At 33.4% G+C, this 16,106-nt stretch overlaps 2 protein-coding genes across 2 annotated transcripts in view; both read right to left on the reverse strand.

Annotated features, from left to right (window-relative positions):
- The window catches only part of LOC142339441 (DNA-directed RNA polymerase II subunit RPB9-like), a 143,019-nt gene extending 138,881 nt beyond the window's left edge, over positions 1 to 4,138 (reverse strand). Inside the window, exon 1 of the mRNA XM_075389477.1 lies at positions 4,125 to 4,138. The gene's annotated coding sequence lies outside the window, so the exon portion shown is untranslated. The remainder of the gene's footprint in view (positions 1 to 4,124) is intronic.
- Positions 1 to 16,106, reverse strand: part of LOC142340404 (uncharacterized) — a 141,283-nt gene that overhangs the window by 7,009 nt on the left and 118,168 nt on the right. Inside the window, exons 29-32 of the mRNA XM_075390982.1 lie at positions 11,827 to 11,950; positions 7,276 to 7,326; positions 6,788 to 6,884; positions 2,546 to 2,745 (exon numbers count right to left, since the gene is read on the reverse strand). Coding sequence (XP_075247097.1) covers positions 2,546 to 2,745; positions 6,788 to 6,884; positions 7,276 to 7,326; positions 11,827 to 11,950 — 472 coding nt within the window. The remainder of the gene's footprint in view (positions 1 to 2,545; positions 2,746 to 6,787; positions 6,885 to 7,275; positions 7,327 to 11,826; positions 11,951 to 16,106) is intronic.

Raw genomic sequence — 16,106 nt, forward strand, 5'->3', positions numbered from 1 at the left:
TTTTTATTTTGAGAACAAAAAATCCGGAAAAATCAGGCTAAATAACATCTACGCGATCAAGAATCTGCCTAAAATGTGATCTTGCTCTTTCCTACTGCGCTCCGCAACCATTTGAGATTCTTCAATTACTAAATTTAATTGGTTCAAGTCCGATTTCGGTGTGATCTGAAATAGTTTATTCATGGACAAGGTATTTGGCAAAAATTATTAGGATATGCGGTAACTAGTGTTGACAACATTAAAACACACGCAATTTTCTCTAATAATTTAGCGTTGGGTCTTTGACTCCAAACTCAGTTCATTCAAGTCAAAAATAAGCAAGGATAATGCCGAGATCCACCGCTTATTTTACCTAATTTTGCCAAAGTTCGTCGGCTAGAGTATTTTTTCTAAGCATATAGATCTGAACTAATTTTGGCAATGCTAAGCGTATAGCTAGCTAGCATCATTTTTGACACTTCAAAGCGTAGATCTCTTATAAAATTTTATTTTCAAGCGCAGATCTGACAAAATGATTTTGGTTGTGTACTTAAACGTTACATAAATTTGGGATTTCTTTTTCTACGCATGGATCACAAATTTTGCGGTGTTTTCTATTCAAATGTTTTAAACTTTTTTTGAAGCAGAGATAAACTTATCTTGCCTAAACTTACCGCTTCGTCGTAGATCTCACAAAATTTTGGCGCTGCTAATTGTAGATCTTGCATAAATATGGCGTTTCTGTGCCCAGTTCTTAAATATTTTTGGCTTTTTTAAGCGTGGACCTTGCGTAATTATAACATTTCTAAGCGTAGATCTCAAATAATTTTTGTTATTCTAGGCACCGATATTACTTGATTTCAGCGTTTATATTCGTTGATGTTACATAGTTTTGGTGATTCTGAGCTTGGATCTTATTTAATTCTAGCGTTTCCAATTGTAGATTTTTACAAAATGTTGACTTTTCTCATCTTAAAAATTAATCTGGAGTCTAAAAAACGGCTGAATGCACATATCATGCATTGAATTTTTGTAATATTATTCCTAAATTAAAAGATAAACTATGAATAATCAACGCTTAGAATGAAACATGTTTAACGTCCGGTCCACTTTAAAACGCAACTTTTATTTACGCGCAACATTAAAAACTAAGCCTTGAAAAGCCTATAAACAGTCAAATTAAGTAAAAATTACGTTTCAGAACGCCAAAACGCGTAAGGACTACGCTTAAAAACGCCACATTTTGCAAGGTTTTCTTGAAGAGTTTTGTAGGATCCATCATAAGAAACGGAAATATTTTGTAAGATCTGCACTGAAAAATAATAAAATGAGTAAGATCTAGGTTTTGAAATGCCATAAAAATTTACAATCTATGCCTAGAAACAACAAAATCATGTAATATCTACGCTCAGGAAGGCAAAAAGTTTTGTAAGACCTACGGTTAGAAACGCAAAATCTATCTAAGATTTACACTTAGAAATGCCATAGTTATATAAAATGTACGCTTAGAATCAGCAAAGTTTTGTAAGATATACGCCCCAAAATGGGGAAAAAAATTGAAAATTTGTAAGAACTACTTTTGGAAGCACTATAAATATGTACGCTTTACTTGGGTGGGGAGTTCGGATCGACTAGTGAGGGTTTCGGGTCGCGACCTCTGGTTGATCGTCGGTCATCTAAACCATTACGCCACACGTTCTATGTACCGTGATTGCTCACAATTGGTTTTGTTTTAGTAATAATTGAACTCGGGAAGTGAAATGGAAAAGATGTTTTAGAAGAAAAGGTTTAAACAAAAATGTTGCATAGAAAAAGAACCACACAGTTAAAATAATTGCTTAAAATTTTGATCGATGGTAATTAAAAAATGATTTTAGAAAGGATACGCGAAGCTTATCGAGCTCTCATAAAGATGACCCACTAACGTCGGGCCAAATCCTCAAACAACCGGCGAGTTGTTGACTTCTGTAGTAGCCATCTGGGGTTCAGGGATGCTAGTGTTAGGTGGGGGGGGGGGGGGTGAACGGAGTGGGGACGGGGGAGTGGGGACGGGGCAAGCGATGCGACTAGTGTTGGAAAGAAGGGCTCAAAACGGTAGTGTTCTCAAAACGGTTACAGGCGAATAGCACACTTAGAAACTAGTAAGGCGTAAGTCTCTAAGAGAGCTGCTCGGCCTCTTCGGGCTTTACCTGTCTTATCCGTTTTTGATGACGAGAAGTTTAAAGATTCAGATGAAAATTTATTCAAGATAAAACAAAATCGCATAAAAAACCACAGGAATAATATAATTGCTCCAAACTTCGTTTGAGAGCAATTAAAAAATATGCCTTACTACTACCCATTAGTTCATAAAAAGTATGCAACACAATTACTATTCAACTGTTGGATTTCAAAAATTGACACACATTGTCGTTGTACTAAAAAAGGTTCTGATTAAAATCCAGTGCGTAGACTGAAAAGCAACCGTATCTGGCACGAGATATCAGTGACGAGAATAAAAAACTTTTCTGTCTTTCTGCTAAAAAATGCTCAATTGTAAAAAGTTGAAAATATTTAATCTCCGCACCTCAAGTGTGAGGTAGCCTTTCTTCTTTTTCTTCTGTGGTTGTTGTGATGAGGGTGGGTATTGATACTTAGACTGAGGTTGCAGCTGTTGTTGCTGCTGTGGATGTGGACGGTCGGCCTTCTTGAATTTCTCACTCAGGTTGTTTTTGTAATTCTCATCCAACACACACCTTTCTCTCAAGTACTGCGGAATAGTGGAGTCTAAAATCAGTTTATTTTTTTATATTTTATCGAAAAATCATCGTAGTTCGTTAGGAGGTATATTTTATCGAAAAATCATCGTAGTTCGTTAGGAGGTATATTTTATCGAAAAATCATCGTAGTTCGTTAGGAGGTATATTTTATCGAAAAATCATCGTAGTTCGTTAGGAGGTATATTTTATCGATAAATCATTGTAGTTCGTTATGTTATCAAGGAGTGATCCGGGAATTTTTCAGCTTATGGGATCTTACAAAACTATTTGGCAGAATTTTTGATAAAAGAATAATCAGACCTCAGACAATAAAATTCCGTCTTTTCAGATCACAAATGATATTGTTTCTCGTTATCAGACCATACACAATGCGAGTATTTTTTGCTGAGATTTTGATTTAAATTTACATGCATCTTCTAATTTAATAGAAAAGTTAGTTGGAACGTTCAGTTCTTTCTTCGATGCTGACACTTTGCACAATAAAACCAAGACTAGAGCAGTCACCTAAGTGTTCATGGTAAAAAAGTTCCACATTAGGATTGCTTCCTTATTTTCATTAATGGTCCGCCTAACGTTATTTCTTTCCACTGTTTAACTGTTTGCTGATGATTTGAAACTTTTTTAACACGAACACTTAGGTGACTGCCATAGACCTGCACCTGACTTTGGTTCAAGAAACCGATGGAGCTACGAGAACAACTTGAATTTTTTTAAAGAAAATCTTTGTTATTAGATTTAAAAAAGCGCAAAAACCTAAGTTGCAAGTTCATCTGAATTACTCAAAATTGCAATACAAATAATTTACAGAAGGTTTTGGTTCTATTGTGCAAAGTCTTTCATTTTGGAGTCAGCATCGAAACAAGAATTGAACAATCCAACTAACTTTTCTATAAAATTAGAAGATGCATGTGAATTTAAATCCAAATTTCAGCGAAATTAAAAATAGTAAAGATTACGCCTTATCCGATTGCCGCTTATTCGTTCAACTATTACATGCCGACGACAACAGATCTCAGGAATTTAGAACTTTTCCACGGAAAAGTTACCAATAGAAATCTTTCGAATCTAAAGAAGTGCTTTTGTACCTAAAGTGTGATCTCTTGGCTATATGGCAAATAATGTTGGACAATCTCTTCCTATAAAATGCCGCAGGCAGGTGCGATATTTTATAGATTGATTACTAGGAAATCTGGACATCAAACAGAATGGCAGGCAGTTTATCGTTCTTCTTAAAATTAAAATGGAGGTCGGGCTCTCGAATTTTTTCCATAGGACTACGTTGCACATCACACAGAACTCTCAGATTTAACTGGATTAATCACCTAAATTTGCAAATACGAATGGAGATGTCGCTTATTTTTGTTTAATTCGCAACAAAAAGAATAATATTTAATAAGTTTTTTTTTTGTTAAAACCTTTAGAAAACGTTAGCTGTAGGTTAATTGAAAGCAAACAAACGGTGAAAAGTAGCGAAACAAACTGTGTTTTCAAATTTGTCCAGGATTCCGTCAAATCAGCCAATAAAAGTTGAAATTTCCTTTTTGCCGCGTAAAGTAAAATTTTTGTCTTTTTGAAAACGATTAATTTGTGCGTTTTCAGATCTTACATGATAAAACTGTGTTACAAGATCCTAAACGATGAAATGACCAAGCTTTTATTAGCGGAAAAAATATCACTCCGCATTCAACAAAACTATAAAACCGCTATCAGCACAATTATTGAAAGGTTGAGGATCGAACTTGGGCGTTGTGCATCAAATAAAAAATTTTCAATTTTTTTGAGTGTGATCAAAGCAGGAGTTAAAATTTTTTCAATTAAAAAAAAACAAAAACAATACTTCAGTTTTTGTTCAGATAATGTTTTTTCGAAACAACCGAATGGTTCAAAAACTTTGCCACAAATTTTGTTTGAGAGGAATTAGCCACAGAGACATAAAACCTACGCATTTAGAGAGCTGGCGCATCTCTCAGAGACGCCAATTTTATTCTTGAATTGAGTCCTGTAGATCGGAATACATAACGTGCTAAATTCGGGCAAATTGACCTGGCACGACAGGTGGGAGTTCAGTTTTTGTAACATTTTCTACCTGAAAACTTGCTCATTGTTTTTATAAATTTTAATCTGAAACCTGAAGTGGGGGAAATTATTTTATCAAATTAATATAAAGCAATGAGATTGTACTCATTGCTTTATAGAAGTTAAAACTAATTATGCAAAATAACTGCTTTTATCAAATTTAGTATCTTTTAAATCAATCAACTTAAATCAATATAAATCATTTTTTAGAAAAATCTTTTTTTTTTTCCACAAAACAAAGATATTTTGCACAGAAAATAGAAGCAACTTTTGTAGAGTACTCTTGCGCATTTCCCCAAATTTTTCCTTCCGTTTCAACAGCTCCTGAATTCTATTACGCCAAGAACGGAGAGGGTGATTGTAGCTTGCATTGGCGGGGTGATATTTTACTAAGAGGCTTCAAACGATCATCAGACCAGCAAATCTGTTATAAAAAACAAAAATAGTTCGAAGCAGTGAAACTATTTTGGCACTCTTTTCATGGACTTTTAGTAGCAAAACTGTCGTCAATTGAAATTGACGGCCTGAAAATATGAACTAAATTATCCAAAACTGAATAATTTGAGAACACAAAAGTCAACCGAAAAGTCCAAACAGTTCTAAAACTTTGCCTTAGAAAAAAAGAAGGCAGACGACTACATAAATCAATTCAAATTTCGTTCGAGAGCAATTCCTATATTAATGAGCCGGTTTAATTAACAAAAGGAAGCTACAGTTCCCGTCTAGAGGTGTCAATGCTAAAAAAATTTAAGAATTGCGGCGAGTGCTGTGAAAAGATGTCAAAAATGAGACTTTTACTGTTGGATGCGGTGAATGCGGTGATAAAAAGTTTTCATCGCTAAGACTCGCAAAATCTTACCAAATTTCATCGCCATTTTTACGAAATATCTTTTCCGTAGAAAAATATTGCAAAATATGAAACTATAGCTGTGAATGCGTCGAGAGTTGTTGAATGAAATGTCAACGCAAAAAACCCCAAACAGTACACAGTTTCACCATTAGCAAACGACAATTTTTTAATAAAAGTATGTAGACTTTGAGGTAAATGCGATAAAAATGTCGAAAAATTTCACCGTTTTTCTCTTGAAACACGCACATAGCTACAGTAGTGATAGCAAAGGTCGTTTTTTTTTAAAAAATGATTTTCTATTTATGATGTTTTTTACTACTATTAACTGCCATTTTTACTGAATATTTTTGTAGCAATTAGCGGATCAATTGAAGATTTTAACGTTTAAAAGAACTGTTTTTTGTAAAATAACGTATTTTTCACCAAGATATCAGGAAAAATTCTAAAAAAGTCAAAAAAACTTTTAAACTTATACTCAGATATCACCTAAGTGCAGGAAGTCTAAAACAATTTTGATGTTGCTTCTCTGGAAAAAAATTAGATCTTAATCGGTTTTAGTAGCATATAAGCAATTAATATTCTATGAAGTAGAAATGACATACTGGATTTTAATCGGAACAAGGAGTTATTCAAATCATTTCAAACTCATTGTCAGTGATCCTCTATGTATGGGAAGTCTAGAAAATCAAGAATTTCCCAGGTTGGGAAAGTTGGTTGTGAAGTTTTACCAGGTTCGAGGAATCAAAGCTAAAATTAGCTATAAAATGCAAGAATTACAGTAAATGCGGTAGACAGCCGTAAGAATTTGAGTTTTTAATTTTGAATGCGTTGAACGCGGTGAAATTTAAAAATTAACCGCTAAGAAACGCATATCTTACGTGTCAATTGACCGGTAAACATCACTCTTACGTATTTTTTGGTGAATTTTTACATGACTTGCGGTTCTTAGCAGCTAAAATGTTATTTCCACCGCTTCCTATTGGTAGCAATGAATTTTTGTGCGACTTTTCACCGCTTTTTTTTCTGACAAAACTCCTCTGCAGTGTTGCTACAGAATCTTTATTTCTTTGACGTAAGAAAGATCATAAAAGTTTGAAATATTTGAAAACAATATCACTTGTACTTTCGAGTTCTTTCCAGTTGATTGGCAACTCAAATCTTGCACCCTTGAAGTCCAAACTTTTTCCACCCTCTTGGTTCAGAAGCTCATATCTTTTCTCCTGGAAACATTAAAGTTTAACAGCAACATCAGAAGAATGGAATTTGTGAAGGTTAAATGCACAGTTAATTTGCATAGCTATCGGATGTTGTGTGTTTGTTGGAGTGCTGGAGGAACTAAACAAAGAAAAAACCTTTGTCCTCCACGTTCCGGCGAGTTTCTTACGAAAGTCGAAATACAAAATTTCAGGCCAAACAACCTTATATCCGAAAAATTTAACAAACTGATAGATAATTATTTTAACAGACTTATATTAAAATAATATTCGTTAATGCTCGCAGTATTTGTAAATAATTATTTTTTGTTTCAAGTATCTATAACCTTTTGGTTATAATCTGATTTACTTTTTTGAAAAAAGAATCTCGTTATAATTTGCTAGCTGTGAGCTTTACCTTAAGCGCGAGCAACTCGTTCGCTTGCTTCATCTTCTCCTGCAGTTCCTCCTAAAATGATTAAACACTAAGAACTGCGACTGAAACTGGTCATTTTTGACAAGTCTTTTCTATCAATATGTGGAGGTTTTGTTTAAGATACTTAATCTTAACCTCTCTTATTCATGGCAGGTAAGTGATAATTATTACCATGAAGAAGTAGGAGTAAGAAGTAATAAGTGAGAAATAAAAGTATATTGAATAATTTTGAGCCGTCTGCAATAGTATTCCAAGTTCTCGGCTTTGACTTCATTCTTGAATTCTGATTGACGTGATTTTGTAAGTGCTCAGCTCAGCAGATCGTTTCCATGATTTACTTGGCAAGAATTAGAAAGGGGAGCCCACGGTTTTAGTTAGTTCTGTTTTTAAGTACTTGAATAGGACTTTTAGTGGGGCCTCCCTATGTAAGGTATATAATACGCAGGCACTGAGCTATCGTTAACTAAACTATAAAATTGAAAAGATATAGGCTTATTGGTGGGTTTCTAAATGAACGGGTGATGAATGAATGAATGAGTTTTATGAATGAGTTCTAAATGAATGAGTTTTAAGACAATTTATTTCTGCATTTTTTCCCTTGAAGTTTGACTGTAACATTTGTCTGCTAATTTTATGCTAAATGTTGTTCAATAGTTCTGACTACTTATAATAACTTACCTATCTCGTCTTTGTAAAATGAATTTTAAGTGTTGATTTGTTGTGATGGTCGTGATAAGCAGACAAAGGTAATGTTTAAATGTTCTATTAACTGGTAGTATTTAAATGTTCTATTTAACTTTTGAGAAAATAGAGTGAATTCCATTTATTTTATTCAGATTTTCCCGAACTTTTGACTAAAATTTCGCTAATTTTCCTAAAACTTGTTAATTTTTTGTAAATAAAGTGTTGTAGATTTTATTTTCACAGAAAAAAAAACTGTTGCCTATTTTTATTTAATTTTTTGTCGAAAATTTTGGCTAAATATTTCAAAATTAAGACTTTTTCATCAAAAACAGCTCGAAATAAATTTCTTTAGTCCAGTTTGATTAAATTTGCACGAAGTACACACCCAAACACCACTAATAAAATCTTTGTAGACTCAAAAGGGGGCTATTTCTACTTCAGCTTCCGCTGCAAGTGCTCCATAATTGAATTAATTTATAATTAAATAACAGAACATTTCAAATCAAGGCTCACTAGTGATAGACCCAACTCACTTCCTAATTATCTCCAAAAAATTATATCTAGTTGATTACCTGAAAGCTTATGATCGTTTTGGTTTTTAAAAATAATTGCTTTTTGATCAAATAAGGGCTTATTCAAATTTGCCTCAATTTTTCTCTTAATTTGATCAATTTTTAGTTTAGTGTCAGCGATGAGAGAATGCTTCCTCTTTTTACTGAACTCAAATTCCATCTCTTTTGCGGTTTTACACTTTATGTTATGGTTTTCTGGCTTTGATACTATTAGATTTCACATTTTATTTATTTTCAGGTATTTGCCCAGTTTTCACGTTTTCTAGTTCTGTCAAATTATCACGTTATTGACAATTCATATATCACATTATTGGCGTCCAAAACAAGGCAAAATCAATAATCATAAAATCCTTTTGAATATAGAATCTGGTTTGAACGGATTCGACAACACTTTCTCGAAGAATTTATTTGAATTTTTTAATTTTGCCTTTGAGTGTCGTTTTTACTTTGTCTTTTTAGTCGTATGGAACTTCCTGTACAATGAACAGATTTCATTGGCTTTTTAAGGAAGAATAGATGAGCCAATTTTCTGATATTAGTAGAAAGCTGATGACTTTCATGACTTTGAAAAAAATTGTTTTCCAAAATAAAAAAAAAACAATTTTAACTTCGCAATGTTGGTTCCTTTCACTGTCTGTTTGTTACCTAGTCTCGTTAACTACAGTTCAAAAATGACAAAATTGTTGTGAAGTGAAGGTGTAAAAGGGATTAGTGTCACAAAATCTAATGTTTTTTAAGAACTCGTTATGATTTTACTGGCTTCGACGCATGTTTTTCACAAAAAAAAGTAATTTAATTTTTGAATTTGTCATTTTTTACGTTCTTTTTGTAGACGTAGGAAACGTTTTGAATAATTGCAGATCTTAAGGGCTTCCATTGGAAGAATAAACGAATCTAATTAATTATTTCATTTTGTAAGTAATGGCTTTCACATCTTTGGAAATAATCTTTTTTCCAAAAGAAATACGTATTAATTAATTTTGCCTTTTTTTCATCTTATCTACTTGTTACCTGATTTAATTAACAACAGTTCACAAATAAAAAATTTGTGTTCGAATAAAGTGCAATCGAACATATTTTGAGGGCCAAAGTATGGCTTTACGGCTTCGAAAGCGTTTTCTGGCAAAATTTCACTGATTTTTTGTTTGTTGCCTATTTGTTGTTTTTTTTTGTATCCGCAAAAAAATTGAATACCGACAGTTCTTAAATCCCGTCTTTAGAATCACTGGTATGCGTAAACCTATGGAATATTTTAGTTGAATTCTAATGGTTTTCATTACTTTGAAATTAATTGTTTTAAAAAAAATCAAAGCGAGTTTTTCAATTTTACTGTTTTTGTTCTTTATTGTCTAATTGTTACCAAGCCTTATTGTGGACTGGTCTCAAATATCTTCTGTTGAATTACAATGTTTTTGTTTAGTTTCAATTTTATCTGACGATATTTTGACTTTGTTATTAAGTTTTTGTTTTTCAAAAAGGACAAAATTTTTTTGATGTAATGGTTTGTTGTTGTGGTTTGGTTTTGCTGTTCGTCTTGACTCGCTTTCTTAATATTGGCATATCTCATCAATCTAATGCTTCAATTTTTCTGCACTGAGTTATTTGCTTTGGAGGCTATCATTTCGATCATCCACCATTTTTTTTGAAAAACACATGAACTTTTGCGGTTGTCTATCTGTTCCTCATTTGGTAGACAATTATGACAAAATTGTGGATGGGCGGGGTCAGAACCTTAAGTGCGATCGCACATTACCGAGTTTCGTTGTTATATTTAATATTTAAACTTTTAAGAAGTTGTAAATGGAGAAATTCTTCTTTGAAATACATATTTTGCGAAGAACCATGTTTATCATACTTTTTTACTACGATTGAGGCAACAAGATAAAGAAGATACAAATGACTAAAAAGTAATTATTGACTCAACTTAATTTTTTATTATTTCTGGGTTTAAAAATAGTAAAGCATATTTGGAATGAACAAAGACCAGACGGGAAATGAGCGCTCAAAAGGGCGTCGTTCATTCAAATTCAAGATTAAAAAATAGAAGAAAGTTCTTAAACGTTTATAATTAGACATCCGTTTAATCACGTCCAGGCTTTCGCGCATTCAATTGACGGGAAAGATACTTTCTTAGGCTGTAGATTTGAAGAGGATCTAAGTAAAAAATGTGATCTTTGCAAATCCCTGGAGAAGAGGAAGCCCACCGAAAAAGTTGAGAAGAAAAAGTGTATGAGAAGTTTCTTTGAATTCCAAAAAATTTGATGCAAAAACACATTGGTTAATAGTATTTAAAGCAAAACTAAATATAAAGCGACTAGCGTCGGAGAAAGGGGTCTCGAACTACTGCGGGGCAATTTAATTCTGAGGGCTCTGTAACAAAGAAAAACATTTTATGCGTGCAAAAAAGTGTGAGTAGATAGGGATTTGAACACACGCCCTCCTGCATCAGCTATCTGCCCCACTCGGCTAAGTGCCCCGTATAATTTTACAGCTTACAATGACTATTAATTTTCCTTCGCAGACTTAACTCCTTAAATAAGGGCAACTGAAATAAGCAAAAATTTAGGAAGTCAAGTGTGAAAAAGTCACTGAAAAAATGAAATCAAAAGAATGTTCTAGAAGAAAGCAAAAATTTTGCATAAAAAAGAAAAAAGACAGTCGTTCACAATAATTGCCTCAAACTTCTATCGAGAGCAATTAAAAACTGATAATACATTGATGTCAACTCGTGAAAAATATGGGTTTTGTAGATCGAAATGGATAAACAGCATAGGGATGGAGGCTCCAAATTCTAAACATGAAGGAAAGAAAATCCGATGAAACGATCGAAAGTCTGGCGAACTCATGAAAATCTGCTCATGAATAAATAAAAGTCTGGAGATAAAAGTCTGGAGCAACTTCCGGACATACTTGATATCTCTATGGATATCCCTACCTCAACCAGCCTCGTATTTGATATGTTTGTTTTTGCGAAAGTTGATATTTCCAGGTTGCTCCAGCCGTCATTTGAGCTAAGCCATAGTATTAACATAGAGAATTTAGAGAGATTTTCCTGTCACCGAGGTTTAATTTTAAGTTTAAACCTGAGCGTGAATTCACTACAAACGTACACTACGACAATCATTTATGATTTCCTTCGATTTATACCAGGAACGAACCAAGATTTTTTTATTGAGAATTGTATCCAGAAATGAAGACAATCCTGGCGAGAAACTTCAAATCTAGAACCAATTGAAATGTGATTCAATATTGTAAGATATGATTCTAATTCAAATACCTGTTTCTTCAGTCTCATATTAATCAAATCGCCAACACCCTGTTGCATATCCGGTTCCTTCCTGTTCACGGCCCTGGTTGGTCTATTGAGAATCTGGAGAGCATTCAAACCTTGATCCCATTTTCTGAAACCCATTCAAATAAGAGAGATTATAACAATGACAGTAAAATCTGCGAGAACAAGACGGCTTCAATCAAATGTTTGCAGCTCAAATTGCCTTTTGTCTTCTTCGACCTGCAAACAAAGGGTATTTAGTCAGGCTGCGGTCTCAGACCTGATATGCTCAGACCGTCCAAGACAAAACATGTGTATGCTCAGACCAGCCAAGACGGAAATTATTTATGTCCAGACATCGTGAATTCAACAGAGCCCATGTCAAGACTTTCAGGAGTTCCAAATCAAAATTCGAGCGCTCCATTATTGAGCGTTTCGGCGGTTAAAAATTATCGCTTGTTCAACAATTATCTATGTACAGACATTCGCGTGTTTAAAACATATATTCGTGCGTTCCTGAATAGATTCATTTGAAATTTTGGTAGTTTTTGTATATATTATCTCTGTAAAGTTATACTTTTTAAAACATAATCGATTATCATCGGGTCCAGGAGTTTTTCAAATTGCAAAAGAAACTAAAAACTGGATATGGACTACTCCCCGAGTAAATGGAATCTGAAAAGAAACAATTAGTCTAGCTTGCCTTGGAAAAAATATAATTTTATCATATTGAATTTGAGACGTTTTTGCTACCATACTTTTTGACAATAAATGGGTTTTCGGTGGGCCAAGGAGTTTCTCAATGTGAACCAAATTTGTTATGGAGTATTCTTACTGTAAATGGAGTTTAACACAAAAATAATTGGTGTAGCTTGACTTGGTTCAATACTTGGTGCAAGACGGTAGACATGTGCTTTTGGCATCTAGATTTTTCATTGCTTAACCTCCTTTTGCTCTCACGTTCTCTCACTCACTCGCCTTTTAATTTGTGTTGCTTTAAGTATTTGATATGAAGTTACTTGCTTATGTTCATATCAGCCATATTGAATGAAATTGAAAAAAAAATGGTCTTAGTCTTTTAGAAGTTCATTTATGTTCACCTACGTTAGGTTAACATCAACAATGTAGCAAAAGTGTAAAAGTGTTGCCTATGCTATTGAGGTATTCAAGCGCCTCACGTTACTGAAAAAGGTTATAAAAATATGGACATAAGGAATCATGGAATCCTCTGGTCTTCATCTTTAGTGCATCTTCCTTCTCCAGGCGGTAATTTATCTTCGTCTGGCGGTTTGGAAGGAGGTTTGAACAAATAACTCAAACCGCAAAAATTTGGACATAAGCAACTATGTAAGCGCCATCATTAAGGACTATGATCAAAATGCAGAACAAAATTTCTCTTCGCTCTTGTCCAGACTTTCGTGCGTTCAATTCATTGTCTGTTTCTAGACTATCGTTTGTTCAAAGTTACCTATGTACCAACTATCTTGCGTTCAGTTATGCCTGTTCCTAGTTTATGGTGAGTTCAGAGTAACCTGTCAAGACTTTCTCGGCGAAGATTACAGTTCCCAGACAGTGTAATTTTGAACGCATTACGCCCCACTGGTGCGTTCTATTAGGTTTGAACATATCGGTCTGTGACCTCAACCGGGGTTCCATGAGAACCAATGAGCTTTTTTGGACGTTTTTAGCAGCCAAGATAAAAGTAAGCATGCACTTTTAACCTTGCACTTTTTTCTTAAACAGAAAACATAGCCAGCATATTGCCGGAAAATAGCCGCGATAGACGCCTGTGACCTTCCATGAAGTGAAACAACATAAGAAATAAGATAGACGATCGACCAACCGTCCTTTAATAGACCACTAGACTCTCTGTGTTACATTCGGACTGTCAATTATATGACAAATATGGTCTAAAGGAAAAAAAATTCTAAAAAAGCTTTTTCAAAATTGATATTTCAAATCAAAAACTCAAGACTAATACCCAAGAGTTAGGGCATATAAGATTCACTTAGATGCACACTATTAATCTTTAACTAGTAAAAGTTCATAGAGTTTAAGGCTTCATAAGTGAGTTCAGAAGTCACTTTTTTGATTGAGGTAAGTCACGCAATTAGCCCAAAAGCAGGAGTAACGTCGCGTACACAAAGTTTAATAGCAAAGCAGTAGAAGTCATTGAAGTCATTGAAAAAGTCAATTCCAAGAAGTCAGGTCGTAAGAATCATCGATGGAGACGACGAATTAAAAAAACATAGCTGGAAGAGTCCTGAAAACCAATCCGATGAACTGAAAGAAAAACAGACCTAATGTATTTGACCAGCAGATCAATTAAACAATCCCAGCCAAAAAGACAACCTAAAAAGTTGAGAAAGTAAAAGAATGAAACGAACTAAATAAAAAAAAATTATTGATAAAACTTTTGAAGCTTTTAACCGGAAGGACATACATATGATACAATTCAATAAACTCATTAACTCACGCAAAAACCTTGGAACAGATCAATTTGCCACAATAGGTAAATAAACTTGAGAAACATGACAAATGCTTCAAAATATTGAATAGTGTGAATTGAAAACATACTGAAATATAGCTGGAAAATGTTCGAAAGCATTTTTATTGTCTTCTGGAGTTCTCTTTTGTAACCGGTCGACAACATTTAATATTTCGTTGGCCAGTGCAGATCGCAAAACTCAGAAAATGGCAAGAAGTTTAAGAAAGTTTAAACAATCAGAAATTTTAAATTAAAAAAATTGCTTACAATTGCAATATCAAAAAAACTGAAAACTATTTTATTGCTACTAGAAATTCCGCAGTAACATACTAGCAAAATCTAAAGGAGGTTCCCTGGTCACTGAGGAAAAATAAAAAAAATTCAGAAATTTAAAAAAATATAAATTTGAAAATCGATACAACTTGTAAAATTAATATCTTGAAATACATTACCTATAGCACCAGCAACTATGCAGTAACTTTATATCAAGAATTAGAGGAGATTCGTTCACCGTTTATGTTAAAGAATTCTAAAAATCACAAAAAAATTAAAATTTGTAAAAAATAGCAAGTTTAGTAAAAAAAAAATTGGTAAAATTTGTGATATGAAAATATTTTCAATAAACCATCAAAACCATTCCAAGGCCAGTAAAATTTTTTCATCAAATTAAACTATTAGCAAACGCTAGGTGAGGTTTTTTGCCACTGGGGCTGGAAAACTTGAATAATGACAAGAAATGTTAGAAACTTTGATAAACAACTGCAATTTTTATCAAAAAAATTGTCAAAATTTGCAAAGTAAAAATTTTGAAAACCATTCCTTAACCACTCGAAACAATGAAACAACTTATTATTTAGCGCCAGAGGAGGTTTCTTGACTTCAACGTCTGAAACAACTCAAAAACGCCAGAAATTGTCATTAAACTTGAAAAAAATGTTAAAAATTAGTTTAAATTATCGAGTTTATGTTTAGATTAGCAAAAAATATAGCTCTTAAAATGGTCATAAAAAGTAATTTCGTCTTGCAAAAGACGTTTACCGACTTTTACAAACCTCAATTTTCGGCTGATCCAACAAAAAATCCAAAAAATGACGATTGCATTCTTTTGGGCTCAAAAACTCCTAAAAATGACCTTTTAACCTTGAATTACGGCCTTCCCAGTAGTTTCATCACTCTAAGTGCTTGACGGACTACTGAATGAAGCTACGGGTTTCTAATGAAACTCGATGCTTGCTGACCGTTACCTGTTTATCCCGTTTTGAAAGCTCAAAGTCATGAAAAAAGTTGAAAACATCTTACAAAAATAAAAACATAGCCGCAAGAATTCCAGAAACAACTCGAAGTGAAAATCCACTTAAATGCAATTCAACTACTCATCAGACAAAACGTGCCTCCAATAACTTACGATTATCTTGAAATAAAAGCATAAAAATATTAAAAAATATAAAATCTATTAAAATAAAAATAATCTGATCAGATTCTGTCATAAATTGATACCCCAAAAAACTATCTCCGCCAAAATTATATCATCAATACAACTAGTAATTACTAAAACCAATTTTGAGATGTTTTAAAAATACTTGAATCCAAATCATGAAAAAAAAGCTCTTACACAACTTGGACTAAAAAACTGAAAAAAGTTAATATTTTTTAAAATTACAAAAGCACATAAATCTAAACTAAAATTCTTTTCAGCTAATGGGGTACGCGAATGCTCGCAACACAATAGGCAAGTCAAAATCGGTTGAGAAACTTGTCTAAAGAACAGAAAAAAACCGAAAAACTGCAAGAAATTAAG

The sequence above is a fragment of the Convolutriloba macropyga genome, chromosome 5 (assembly GCF_964194025.1).
Source record: "Convolutriloba macropyga chromosome 5, txConMacr16.3, whole genome shotgun sequence".
In the NCBI taxonomy this organism is placed as follows: Eukaryota; Metazoa; Xenacoelomorpha; order Acoela; family Convolutidae; genus Convolutriloba; species Convolutriloba macropyga.